The sequence below is a fragment of the Moschus berezovskii genome, chromosome 14 (assembly GCF_049115385.1).
Source record: "Moschus berezovskii isolate FMDL1 chromosome 14, NW_MosBer_1.0, whole genome shotgun sequence".
Classification (NCBI taxonomy): domain Eukaryota; kingdom Metazoa; phylum Chordata; class Mammalia; order Artiodactyla; family Moschidae; genus Moschus; species Moschus berezovskii.
Window position 1 is genome coordinate 69,062,210 of NC_142473.1, and position 14,323 is coordinate 69,076,532.

A 14,323-nucleotide genomic window follows, 5' to 3' on the forward strand; every position below is an offset into this window, starting at 1 on the left:
AGCTCCCTTGGGCATCCAGAATTGTAGAACTCCTGGTTACCTTCATGGCTCTAAGTGTCCAGAATCTTCCCCTCTGCTTTTTGTGGTCTTGGACCAAGCCCCTGAGCTATAGGGACCTCTGAGCTATCTCCCCCTTTCAAACAGTTTCCTACACCCTGGCCGCAGTGAAGAATAGAATGTAGGTGTGTGCTAACTCGCTTCAGTCATGTCTGATTCTTTGTGACCCTATGGACCATAGCCTATCAGGCTCCTCTGTCCACGGGATTCTTCAGGCAAGAATACTGGAGTAAGTTGCCATGCCCTGCTCCAGGGGATCTTCCTGACCAAGGACTGAACCCACTTATTTTATGTCTTCTGCATTGGCAGCCAGGTTCTTTACCACTAGCACCATTTGAGAAGCCCAAGAATAGGTAACACCCTCCAATCAACCAGGGGAATCTGAGGCTCTTGACACAGCAGAGGTTGTGGGAAAGGCAGAGCCAATAGGGTCAGAGCTGAGTGGCAGTGCTGGCCACCAGCGATTAGGTGAGCTGGGGCAGATATCTCAACTCCCCAGCCCCCCATCTTCCTCATCTAGAAAATGGGAGAGAGGCCTGCCTTGCAACACTGTTGGGGATTAAGTGAAGAGGGGCTCAATTCTCCACAGGGGTTCAGTAACCAGTGGCTTCTAGGGCTCCCTTCAGAGAGGTTCCATGAGCTGCTCAAGGCTGGGCAGTGCAGGGCTGGAGCAGAACCTGGCTGTCTGGGACACCAGGTGGCCTCTCCCGGTTCTGGCAAGGGCAGACCTTGCAGGGGACAGACGGAGCAGGGCTAACAGATACCAAGCAGTTCCCGCTGGGCGGGCTGGCTTTGCCTTGGGCAGGGGTGGCACCAGCACCACTGACAGGTGACTTCAGTCCATCTCACCTTTCCTGACTGGCTGCTCTGGAGGGAGCCGCCTTTCCGACCCTCCCAGGTTTCCAGAGACTGAGACTCCTCAGAGACTGCGCTTGAGCAATTAGGCCAATCCTACCCGCCCCTCACCTGGGGCCAGGTGCGAAGGGTCCAGGCTGACCTCTCAGCCTCCCCACAATGTGGGTGTGGGGGTGGCTGTTGGCGGGACGCTCTCATCAGTCAGACAGCAGCTGCGGCAGTGCTGTCTGAGCCAGAGCACCAAAGCGGCGGAGGACGAGGGAGACCTGCCCATCAGGGTGAAACTGGGCCCCCGTCTGGACAAGCCCGGGGCACAGCCCTGCAGGCCGGTCTGGGCCAGGGCGGAACTCTGCTCAAGGTCTCGGGAGGACAGTCACCGAAAAGCAGGATGTGGCAGCCAACCTACTGACCACCGGCCACAGAATCTCTCGTGGAGACCAGGGCTGTGTGGACAGCGATGATCAGGTCGACATGACCCCTGCCCTCGAGGGACCCACGATCCGGCAGATAGCAAGAGTGTCATGCGAACTCCCAGGAAGGAGTTGCTGGAACCCTGCAGGCCTGAGGAGAGAAGGAGTCTGGGAGCCGAGTGGCAGTGTTGCCATGCCCCGTCCACAGCTTCCACTTCCAGGCCTGCCCTGACCCTCAGCCTGCCACAGCTATCGGGGCCAAGGTGGGCACAGTGTAACTTGGCTGACAGGCGAGCAGTGTCCATCTGAGTCTTCTCTCAGGAACTGAGATGCTGACAGACTATGGCTGCTAACGGGGAGGGGCAGAACCAGAAGGACAGCGTGGTATAAGCCATCAGAATTCATGAGGGAATGAGAACAGCTAAGGGTTGGAAGGATGGTTGGAGGAAAGAAACACATCTGTGCAGATCTGAGCACATCTGCACAGATTCCAGATTCCAGAACACCCCGAGACTCACCCACAGATGCAGAGAGGCCAGGCAGGCCTGGTATCCAGAGGCCTGGAACAAGGCCTGCATCTTGTCCCTAAAATCCCTAAAAACATTCGAGCCTGCTCCCATCCTGCAGAGCCTGCTCCTTGGGGCAAATCAGTTGAGCCTCTGTTCTGCTGACCCAGTGAGCTGGCCTTAACCAGTGCCTCTGGGGTCTCTGATCCCACTCAACACATGTGAGGCTGGGACTACGCTTGGGGTTCAGCCCATCTGGCAAGCTGGGGGCACATGGCACACCTGGCAGGAGCTCACCTGGACCACAGAGATATGTCCGTGCAGCACAGCAAATGTCAGCGAGGTCCAGTGCCGGCTATCTGGGTGGATGGAGGGGTGCCTGGGAGAGTTGCTTGGAACCTGGGAAAATGCCACAGGGATCAGTGTTTCCAAGGTGAGTGACATTCCTGGGTGGGTGATACGGGGCCTGAGCTAAGGGGGAGCCCTGCAGGGATGGTGGCCAGGAGTCAACTCAAGTGCTTTCTATATTCGATCGGCAACATCTGCCTGGAGTACCTTGTGGACAAGGCTCAAAAGGATGTTCAATAAGTGATGTCTTCCCTGGGCACAGAGATGGCAGAAGGGGAACACTTTATGCCTCGGAAGGAGGCAGAGCAAGAAGTGTCTGGAGATGGTAGGGATGGCTGGGGACTAATTTGATAAAAGGGAAAAGAATCATGGCCATTCTCTCCAGCGGACTCCCCTCTGAGCTCACTTCTCTGGCAGAAAGCCCGAATCTTGAGGAAAAAACTGTCTTTGCTAACTATGATCTCTGTGTATCTTATATTTCCAGTCCTCTGAGACATATCCACTCTGTTGTCCAAATCATCACAGCCAGCATGGATGATGAAGACTTGGGGTGTTCTCTCGCTGGGTTAGGGGCCCGGGGCAGCCCTTTGGGGCTTTCTCACCTGGATGTCCAAGTTGGCTCCAGCATCAATCAACATCTGGACCATGGCTTCATCCCCAGCAGCACAGGCATACATCAGTGGCGTCATACCCTATGTGAAGCAAACGCAGATGCTAAACTGTCTGGAAATAGAACATGAGGACACGTGTTCCATAGGTGTCTGCCCTGGAAACCAGATAGAGGTCTCCTGCTTGACCAGCTGCTTATCTGGAACAATCTTGGGTCTTGTGCTGGACAGAAGGGGCTGGGCCTGCCCCTCCCAGGCTCAGGGGACATATGACATCTGAAGGATGAGTAGGGGACACTTCCATGAACACTACAGGTCACCAGAGGGGCAAAGGGCACGGGCCCTAAAGCCAGACTCCAGAGAAAGGCAACCCCTGCTGTAAACTTTGTACAAGTTACAGCCTCTGTGCCTCAGTTTCTTTATCTTTAAAATGGGAATAACAACAGTATCTGCCTCACTGGGTTGTTGTAAAAAGTATGAGTTACTATGAATAAAGTACTTGGCCCAGCTAACTAAGGATGAGCTAACTAATTAAAATAACACAACACCACCATCACGGCTGCCACACTACATTGACACATCCAAATCCACCCCAGGCCCTGAGCTGGTAAATCACCGTGTGAAGTGGTTTACATGCATCATCTCATTTAATGACCATACCATCCCTATTGGGGAGGTTCTGCTATCATCCCTACTTCACAGATACGGGGACTGACTTTCCCCACAGTCACACAATATGTAAGAGGATGAACTCAGACGGAACCCAGGCCTGCATGAGCCGAGAAGCTCTTCTCCCCAAGGCGTCTCACACAGGGTGGAGAGGTTGACATGAACGTCTCGTGCTGTGAGCAGTTATGAGCTTTTCTGAAAGCTGAGGCCCAATCCCTACTCGAATTTAGGTGGGCGGTTAATGGAGCCGCCCCCTGGCCGGGAATCTCCTCTGTGGCCAGTAACAGCAAAGGCTGCAGTGGAAAGCACTATTCCACAGCTGGATGCTGGCAAGCGTTTGTCTGGAGCCCTGCGATGTTATTTATTAGGTTATTTGTGTGTAGACAAGATCTCCTTACCTCATAAATCCTTGCCTAGCGCCCAGAGATAAAGAAATGGCCCGAGATTAATCATGGCTGAGAGGTCTATCTACCCCACAGATCATTCCATTCTACAAACACTGAGGCTGAGGAAACAAACAGGACTGGGGCATTGAGAGAAAAGCCACCGAGTGAGAACCTGACTTTGCTTTATTCCCCTCGGCACAAGCCTGACTTCTTTTTTCTCCACAGGTCTGTATGTGATTCAAACTATAAGCCGTCGATGCATCCTGTGAGGAGAAACTACTTTTTTTTTCCATGTTGGTCCTTCCCCCTTAAGAGGTTAAATCAAGAGGCACTGGTGAACAGATTTCAGGGATAATCATCCTATCGACACCAACAAACATGGAGGCGCCTGTATGGAGCATTTACTAGGTGTGGTGCAGAGGTCTAGGGGCAGGCACTGTTATCCCACAAGTTGGAGGACTAAACTCCAACCTCACGTGAGGCTGGCGTCCATGGGCTTCCCCACCCTTCTGCTGGAGGAACAGGATGAAAGCCCCAGAGCTCGTGTTGACAGAGGAATCTTGGGGAGATACGACATCCAGCCTGTCACCTCCCGGAGCTCTCCTGCAGCAACTCCCTCAGCCTCGTGGTTTCCTGTCCCAGCACATGCCTGACTGTCCCGCCCTGATGCTCTGGCTCCCAGCATCTCCCTTCCCTGGGATGCCTTCCCCATCCCCCACCCCCTCCCTCCAGCATGACTCAGGAAGATTCCTTCCCTGACTGCTCCTGCCTGACTTGCCAAAGTCCACCCTGGCTTGGGTTCACCAGGCACCTCATCACAGCCTCTACCGTGTCACCATCTCATCTGAGAGTGCTATGTGACCTCTATGTGACCTCTCAGCTGCCATTTAACTTGCCCCAAGCTTCCGTGTGGACTTCCAAACTACAGTGCTATTACCCTGGGGAAGCTCAAGCAACCGCATCAAATAAAAACTGCATCTCCCACAGGTGGGGAAGGGCCTGGGGCTGGCCTGCTTGGGTTCTTCTAATCCCAGTGAGCTCCGTACCTCAGTCTCCCTGTCTATAAAATGGGGATGATTCCTACCTCTCAGGGCTGTGGTCAAGATTAAATGAGTCAATCTGTGCAAAGTGCTTAGAATACCTGGAACACAGGAAGTGCTGTATAAATGCCAGCTATTCACAGCAAAAACAAAAAAGAAAGAAGGTCCAAAAACTCCAGTTAAAGTCTGCCTAAAATTCCTTCATCGCCTCCAATACCTCCTGTCCCCTTTTCTGGCTTCATTTAACACATCAGCACTTTTCACTAACATACTCTGCATTTCATGACTTTGTGTTTCTTAGTATCTGTCTCCTCGTCTAGGATGTTAACTCACGAAGGCAAGGGTTTCTACTGGAGCGTGGCACACAGGATGCCCTAATACAAATCTCAGTGATCATTATCCCCAGCTCGCTATCAAGCTGATTTCTCTGGACGTTCTCCCAGCCCTGCGCCATCTGGGACAGCCTCCAGCCTTCCAGTGAGGGGAAGCCGAATGCCTGTTACAAACGATTTCCAAGGAGTGCCTGGGAAGTCTCTGAGTTGGCCATGTATGTAGACAGCAGAGTGCGATTCGGGAGTAGGCCGCTTCTTAGAAACACAGCTGAGTGGGTGGGTCTCAGGTCTGGGACAGAACAGACTGAACCGCCAGTTACCGCGGTCGCTCATCACTGCAGACTCTGGTCCCGAGCCTGCCTGGCGGAGCGCTCAGAACGCACCTGGTCGTCCATGGTGTTCACCCCATCGGGGCCCAGGGCTTCAATCGCCTGGCTGATGAGGTCGGTCCTTCCGCAGTTGAGCATGCGGAAGCCCAGGTCCTGGTTGAATTTTTCAGTAGCCGCTTGGGCATCCAGCCTCCGGAAGGAACTGAAACAGCATTCGGGTCTGTGCAGAAGAGACCAGGTGTTTAAGCCTGGCTGTTTCTGCTAGGACACAGCCTCACCGTGAGAGGTGACACCGCTGTGCTAGGCTGATGTGTGGCGTGAGGATGGCGTGGACGGGGAGGACTGGGAATTACTATCTAATCGGCTGTGACTGGCCTTGTCATGATCAGTGACAGGAAGAGCACACGCTTCAGCTTTTTTATAAACACGCTAAAGAAGTGCTCTGAGCTCTTAGGAGCTGTCAATGATCAGAAATGAAATCCCCCACAAAATGATCTCTCAGGGGACTTTCTGAGGAGGAAGAAGCTCTGGTCGGGGCTTGGGCCACACACAGTACTCGGTTGTGTATTTTTTTTGCACGGAGTAGGCTGCACTTGTTCTCGAGAATGGTCATTGAGGCCAAGTTCCAGTACTTGATGCTCCATCCTCTCCTCTCAGTGCTTCCTGGTGAGGCCCAGAAGCACCAAAGACACGGCAGAGAGTGGGCCAGACTCCCAGTTGCAGCCAAGCTATCCTACCAAGGACAGCCATGGCCTGCAGAGGGTGCGCCATGGGCTTTCGATAGGTGGCTTTTGCCTGGAGCCTTGATTGGGCCACAGAGTAGAAAACACGCGTCACAGAAGGAGGTCGTGGCATTTACAATGGAGACAGCAGAGGCGGAGGGCAAAGCGAGGCTCTCCCAGGTCAAGGATGGCCAGGGGACCGTTCCTCTGGAACAACTTCAAGAGGCCCGTCCAACACAACAGAGGCACACCAGGAAGGAAATTAAGGACCCAGGCTTGGGGCCACACCGGCCTGGCTTCAAATTCGGGCATGGTCAGCCTGCTAGCTGAGCACCTGTGGGCAAGTTACTGCGCCTCCTGATCCTCAGCTTCTCCATCTGTAAGATGGGCATTAAAGCCCCTTCACTGAGGTTGTCAAAGGACTGAGAAAATGCACATAAAATAGGAGTGCTCAGCACCAGCCAGTACCTAGGAAGTGCTCCAGAAAGTGGTTGCACCCACAGGGAGGAGGGCCCACTCTGCTGTGTACCCCAAATAGCCCCACTGTGAGTGCTCTCTCACCCAAAATGCAAATGGGAGTCTGCTCTGTGCCAGACCCGTGGCTGCGGAGGAGAACACGTTGGAGGGCAGCCCAGGTCCAGAACAGATCAGTTCTAACAGGCGGGCTCACGAAGACAGCGCCTTAGAGCAGATCCACCGAGTGGGCTGCAGCCCTTGCTTTCGGCTCCCTCCCGATCCAGGAGAGTGAGGGAGCAGTGGGTTCACCCAGGCCCTCCCCACCTCACTCCTCCCCGCCTCCATACTTGAGCTGCCGGGGCTCGCAGTCCAGGCCGGGCAGCAGCAGCCGGGCCGCCTGCCGGATGTCTCCACTGTCCACGGTGAGGCTGCGGCGGTGCTCCGCGTACGTGATGGCCACACGCATCCACTCCATCAGTGGTGGCAGCAGCATGAAGGGCCTGGGGGGGGCAGAGACAGAGAGGGTCAGTCCCGGGCAGGCACCCCCTTGAGCACCCACTCTCAGGACAGCCATGGAGGCTGGGCCCACCCCCAAAGACCTCTGTGAGGGGAGAGTCATGAGGTGTGGAGGGGACCCGACCTTCCTCCTCAGGGAGACCCCGATCTGTCCCCTTCCACAGGAGCTCTGTCAGGGCTTGGGAGGAATTCCTCTCATGGGCCACAAGCAGAGCCTGAGGGCCTTACAGATGACCCAAGAGGAACTGGGGACTCTTGCTCCCTCCACAGAATCCAGGGTGGGCGGGTGCAGAGGAAAGAGTCCCACAGACCCTGGTGTGCCGCTGAGCCCCTTCATCACCACAGACAACACCCTGAGGCTGTTTCCTTCTTTACTTGTGAGACGAGGCGATCCCCACTTCTCAGGACTACTGGAAGGCCAAGTGAGATGACGCATCTCACACTATACATGCATGGCTGACAGCCACTCCCTCAACCGACCCCTGGGCTGAGGTGGATCTAGTCATTTCCTGTGGCAGGCTGGGTGGCCCCGGCCTGGTGCTCCAGGTCCTCCAGGGAGGGAGTCCCGGGGCCTATGTCGCATCCAGAACCCATGGCCATGGTGTGAGACAGCTAGGAGGCTGAGAGAGGCAGTTCAGCAAGGCTTGGGAGCTACAAACTCAGGGGGCACCTGCTGTAGGTGTTTTGTGGGCCACCAGGGGGCGCCATTCACAGGAAGGTGACTACTGCCCCCTGGTGGAGCAAAATGGTGGCTCTGCCACTCAGGGCCGGTCTCTGCCCTCCCCACCAAGCTGGACTCCTGTCTGTCTGTCCTCTGCCTGTTCTGGTCTCCCACAGTGAGACCTCAGAACGCTCCACAGCCTAGCAGACCTCACGCTGCAGAGGGGCCCTGACAGCTGGTCTTGGCTTCATGCCTGCCGCCCCCATCCACCCACCCTCCCACTTCCTCGGATACCCTGGGCTCCTCACGAGTTAGGTCCCTGCTGTCACCGTCTTTCCCTCAGACAGGCAGAGAGGTACTCTGTCCAGGAGGAAGACCTCCATCCTTTCTCCCCAGTTCCTGAGTAAACCACCTGCAGGAAATCACCTAAAGATGTCCTCATGAGACTTCTCTAAGGTTTCCAAAAGCTTAGGTCACCTTCAAAGTTTTCAAAGCTTCTCTCCTTGAGGGCAAAGAACGCCTTTTACTTATTTATTTAATAAGATAATCAGATGGGATTTGTAAAAGTGGCTCATTTGGAAGTTATTTTGATGTCCTGGTTCTGGCATTCTCAAAACACACCTAGATTTGAATCATTTCACTGGTGCACTGTGTGGTTAGTCGCTAAGTCGTATCCAACTCTTTGCGACCCCAGGGACTATATATAGCTCAGCAGGCTCCTCTGTCCGTGGGGATTCTCCGGGCAAGAATACTGGAGTAGATTGCCATGTCCTCCTCCAGGGGATCTTCCCAACCCAGCGATTGAACCCAGGTCTCCCTCAATGTGGATGGATTCCGTCTGAGCCACCAGGGAAGCCCAAAGTCCTCTAACTGTACCAATTGCTATAGTGACAAGGTGGCCAAAGGTTGGGAAAGGCTTGTAGCCCTGGCCTTCAGGGATGCTCAGAACATCACTCCAACTTACTTTCCAGCCCTGATTCAAACTTTTCATCAGGACACACCAGACCACCAGGCATTCACGGTTCTCAAGCCCACCCTGGCTGTCCCCATCTCCTCATAAGAATGAACCAGCTCTCACCTCTTCCCATCCAGATCCTCTTTATCCTTCAAGGACTGGTTCCAATGCCACTTCTTTCTAGAAGCCTTCCCACATCCCTTCTCCAATGAAAATACTCTTCCTTCTCCAAGATCCCTTAGAACTCTATTCTAGAATGAATATGTCTCATGTTCCTGACTAGACTATTCCTCTTTAGACAAGAATGATGCCTCCACCATCCCTAGTTCTCCAAACTATACCCAACACAGGGCCTGGACACAACAGATCCTCAGTTAAGTTGAATACTGAAATGATGGCTAAGCATCAGGAATGTGGCAGAACACATCCAAGTTTTCAGTTCGGGACCAAGTCCTCTTTCTGCCCAGAAAAAAAAATGACACATACTTTCCAAGGGCACAATGTAGACTAGTTAAGAGTGGCGAGCCACGACTCTTAATGGGGAGCTTGTAGAATCCAGGAAGGAGCCACAATTCATTCGTGAATTACCCTCCTGTTTATAAGATCTCCCTTGGTTGTGAATGCCCATTTGAATTCCCCCCAAATATTTTGGAATTTTACAGTTCTTACACCACAGTGCTGCAAGGTAAGCTTAGAGACATACGGCTACATATCAGTCCTTCTGATTTAAGGGGAAGGCTTTATTTAAACCACCAGCACTGGAAACTGAAGGGTAAACAAAAAGATAGTTCACGGATGTGCCAGCCATTCTTCCCTATTGTGGCCAACAGCCAAGACAAAGAGCCAAGTGTGGCCACAAATGCTCTGAGCAGCATCTCCCAGCTGCACTACGGGAAATCCGAGAGGGAGCTCAGGAAACCATGAAGTCTAATCAGATGGTGTCATGATTCATTCCCCAGGCTTGTGCCTCTTACAACTTGGCACGTGAAAAGATGGGAGTATTGGTAACTGGTGGGCAGATACTGGGAACTGGTTCATTAAGCCTCCAATTTACCAACTTAGCTGGAGATGTGGAAAACTGAAAACTACATTTCCCAGACTCTTTTGTAATTAGACTTCACCATTAAGCCATAGCTGCATGAAATCTGATAAATGGATGTGAGGCAGAGGTCCCCTCTGTGTCTTCTTTGCTTGGTTCTACTAACAGACCAAGTCATAAAACATGAGGTATTACTTTCCCTCGGTAGGGCATTCCAGTGTCCACTTTGCGATGTCCTGAGTGCTTCAGAGACAGCAGTACTGCTCCTGAAGGTAACAGCAAAACCACCTCGACTCCAGCTTCAATCCTGAATTGCAGTTTCTAGGGTTATCTCAGAGGGAGAAGCCCCCCGATACCAAGTTTTGTATTGTTCTTGGTTGGAGTCATTCCTAGAGGTTCAGCCTTAGACCTGTTCCTTGAGCCCACACAATGATTCTTTTGGCACATAATTCCCTGAATTAAATCCCTTCCTGTTTAAAACACCTAGGGTGGTTTCTGTTCCCTGAATTGCATACTGATTAATATTCTCAACATACAAAAATACTCCATGGTTAAAGCTATCAGTATGCCTCTGACTGGTGCCCCCTTGTCCACACCCAAGGCCATTGCAGCCCCCCAAATAATCCTTTTGGGCCTTTCTCCTTGACCTACCCACCAGTTGACCTGTGGCCCATAGGGAAGTAAAATGACAAGCAATTCATGGACTTTCTCAATAACATCTTTCCCTTGGCCTGTGGGCTCCAGGCTACTATTTCCTTTCAGGTTATTTCATCTAGCCCATTGGGCATGCTGAGAAGCTGGCCTGCATTAATGGACATTCTGGAAAATCCCTATAAAAACTCCCATCTGTACTGGGCACGGCTGTGTTTTAACACAGGGTGAAAGGGCTCCAGAGGAGCAAGGCTGGGAACGATTGGCTATGCACCATCCCCAGGGTCTCTCTGGTTCCCTCCCAGAGAAAAAGGCCTGTTTCCCTTTTTGCCTTTTCGCCAGGCTGTGGCTGGCCACAAGCCACTGACTGTCCCCTCTGCTGCGCCTGGCATCTTGGACTAGTGGTTCTCAAGTGCTTTGGTCTCAGGATACCCTTTGTACGTTTACAGATTATTGATGCCCTCAAAGACCTTTTGTTTATGTGCGTTGTTCTATTGCTAATTACTGTATCCAAAATTAAAACATAGAACTTCAAACCTCTGAATACACAGGCTCACATTCTGTCAGCCATCAGAGTGATATTGTGCTTGTATGTCACACAGTCTCTTGAATACTCCCTAGGAACGTGTGAGAAAATGAGTGAAAAGGTAAATAATATCTCATTGTTATGAAAATACTGCTAACCCTGGGGCCTGAGAAGTCTGTGGGACCCAGAGGATCCCCAGGCCACACTTTGAGAATGCTGCCTTAGACAAATGAAGGCTTGCCCTGAGAAAGGCTGCTCTCAGGCGTGTGGCTGGGGTCCCGCCCCAGTCCAGTCAATTCTAGAATGGTGTGTGGTTTACTTGCACACCCCTTGGCTTAAGGATCTGAGGATTCCACACTGAATCTTCACTGGCAGAAAATCCTAGTTTCTAGAAGCCACTAAACTGAGTCTATAACCTTGGGCATATCATTACCTTCTTTGGGCCTGTTTTTCTTTTAAAGATGGGGTTAGGTTGGTGGTTTCTAGACACTTACCATCATGAGAAACCCTTTTGCTGTTATTTCACAGCCTCTATAAGATAAAAGCTGTACCTTCTGTACAGTGGTCAAGTACACGGGCTCTCGAGGGAGACTGCCCTAGGTTGCAATCCACTGCACTCTTGATGAATTAAATTATAATCCTGTGCAAGTTATCTTCTCTCTCTAGATTCAGCTGCCCCATCAACAAAATGGGTATCAATAATAGGGCCACCTCAGAAGACGGCCAGAAGTGCGTACATAAAGTGCTTAGCACACGGTAAGTTCTTGGGAAAGGTTAGCTGTTACTATCATTTTAGTGTCTGTTGATAGAGAAAATACGTAATAGCAGAAAAGGCTACAAGAATCTATTAAATGCCTCAGCTCCAGCCTTCATCAAGCCCAGCCAATTTCCTCTCCACACCCCCCAACCTTCCTGCAAGTATAAACATGTAAAGCTTGCAAAAGCCTGCCAGCGAGCTGCCCACCACCCACTCCACCCCAGCTCATAAAACGGAGCAACAAATGCAACCACTATATCGAGTGTGATCTGGAGACTGTTTCTGGTGGTGCAGGGCCTTGGCCGTCAAGAACTCTAGACGAGGGAAGGGGCAGGGACAACACAGACCCAGGGGCCGCGGGGTCATGAACAAGCGAGGGGGTGAGGGGTGGGCATGGGATATTGTGAGGGACCTGCAGTCCTCGAGGGCTGCTGGCGGCCTAACCTCGGAAACACCACACATACACTTGCAAACACATCCGGTTGGGCTGCTACTGTGACAAACAAGGCCACTTAAAAGGGTCACCGACTCCAAGCATTTGTCTTTGTGTGCATAAAATAGCAATTCATGTCATGTGGAGAACTCGTAAAATATAGCAAAGAAAGTGGGCCTTTAACAGGAAGTGGGGTGAAGAGGAAACAGAGGCCCTGGGAGGCCCAGTGTCTCGCCTAAGGTCACAGAACCCTTCAGCAGCAACAGGGAGACCAGCCCAAGTGTCGTGACTCAGTTTCTCTTCTCCCTCTTTAATCAAACATTTGAGCCTGAGTATATCAAGCCAACAGGCTCATAAGGCCCCTCACCAGGACTAGGCCTGCAAAAGCCATTTTTTCCCATTAAAAAAGAAAGAGAATAAACTTCTTAAGGCCTTGGTTTTAAGAGGTCCCTGCAGCCTGGAAAAAAAACAAAAAACCAACCCTGCCCCACTCAGCAAGCGTATAATTTATTGGGATTACAGTCCCACAAGCGGTGTCTTAACAACATGAAACAGGAAACGCCTCCGATTTCCAGCTCAAAGCAGGCTCTGTTCTTCCTTGAGGTAGGCAGGGGCTTTGGGGAGAGAGTCAGGTTGGCAGATGGGGCACAAGCCTGGAACTGGAGGCCCAGGCATGATAAGACCTTGTGTCTCTGGCCCCACCGGGCAGGCCAAGTCTGGGGTCAGTAGGTATGTCCCCTCTGCGCCCACCCATGAGGACTGGCTTCAGGTATTCAGCCAGGTGGGTCTGGGAAGTGCCCACTGGCTGGTAGGCCCTCGACAGCCAGCCTGAGCTCAGCCCCAGGAAACCTGGGCCATGATTTCTTAACTTCCACCATTGACTGGGAGCAGAAGGGACCTTGGGGCACAGGCCTGGTTCCCGGGGCTGGGAGGGTTTGGGGAGGCCCATGGTACCTTAGGCTAGCTCCATAAGGAGATGTCCTCATCACCGTCTAAGCTCAGCCCACCCCAAGGTAAGGACCCTTAGTCTAGGAAAGGAATCTCACAAGGACCAGCCACACAGATAATGGTCAAAGGAGGGGCCGGCCAGAAGACCTCCCACTCCCAACCCTAAATTCTTGCACTGATTTTGCCCTGCCTTCAGTGAGGGCCACTGCTGAGCCCTAGGGTGGAATGGGGTGACCTTCCCTCCAATCCGTCTCTCTCCAGGACCTTGCTTGGAAGCACACTACTTCTGCACGCCCATGCTGCCATGCTGCCTGGATTGGGCCTGGCAAGTGGCACCGCCAGGAACCTGTGAAGATGCCAACCTTTTCCCAATCAAGTGCCAGCTCTTCAAGCAGAGACTGCTCTGGGAAAGTCAAGGTTGGCTCTGCTTTGCCAACTCTGAGGCCCTCACCCCCAGGTCCCCCAAGATTTCCAGAGGGCTGCGGTGGCCTAACACCAAGCCAAAACATCCACGGAGAATGAAACCAACATCGTCCCAAATGAAGTCAGATTCCACTCCCAGCACAAAGGATGCGATTCTAGTAGTCTGGCTCACATCTTGGACTAATTATTTTTCTAGAATGGCTTGGTAAACCAGAGTGGTTTGGCTCAGCTTAGAGTCAGAGCTGAGCAGGCATCTCTCTTCTGACTCTGAGGACTATCTCCCCCCCACAGCCCCTTGGCCTTGGACCCGGCAGCTGACCCCCGGCAGAATTTCCACCTGGGGTCAGGTGACTTCTGTGAGAGACAGGGCTTAGGGCTTTCTTTGGGGAAATATGCTTTTCTTATTAAAACCCATATGGTACAGATTAGAGGCACCAGAAAAACCTCTACTTGCTCAGATATGCATATGGATATAAATTTAGATTACAACCAAGTCATGATTAGCTGTGAACGATTTCCCTACCTCTTTCCATTGGTTGCCCATTAGGGAACCTCCACATGAGCTATGCATGGGAGGCCAATAGTGCAGCAATCAGAGTATCCTGGGGTATCCTGGCCCAGCTCCTGAGGCAGCCAGGATGAGGCGCAAAACACAAACAGTGAGTGTGTGCAGGGCATCTGCGAAGCACCTGGCAC

The 14,323-nt window shown here is 52.3% G+C and overlaps 1 protein-coding gene across 1 annotated transcript in view; it reads right to left on the minus strand.

Moving 5' to 3' along the window:
- ABTB2 (ankyrin repeat and BTB domain containing 2) overlaps positions 1-14,323 on the minus strand; it is a 187,483-nt gene that overhangs the window by 16,765 nt on the left and 156,395 nt on the right. The window contains exons 4-7 of the mRNA XM_055423820.2: positions 7,066-7,218; positions 5,595-5,760; positions 2,779-2,868; positions 2,126-2,227 (exon numbers count right to left, since the gene is read on the minus strand). Coding sequence (XP_055279795.2) covers positions 2,126-2,227; positions 2,779-2,868; positions 5,595-5,760; positions 7,066-7,218 — 511 coding nt within the window. The remainder of the gene's footprint in view (positions 1-2,125; positions 2,228-2,778; positions 2,869-5,594; positions 5,761-7,065; positions 7,219-14,323) is intronic.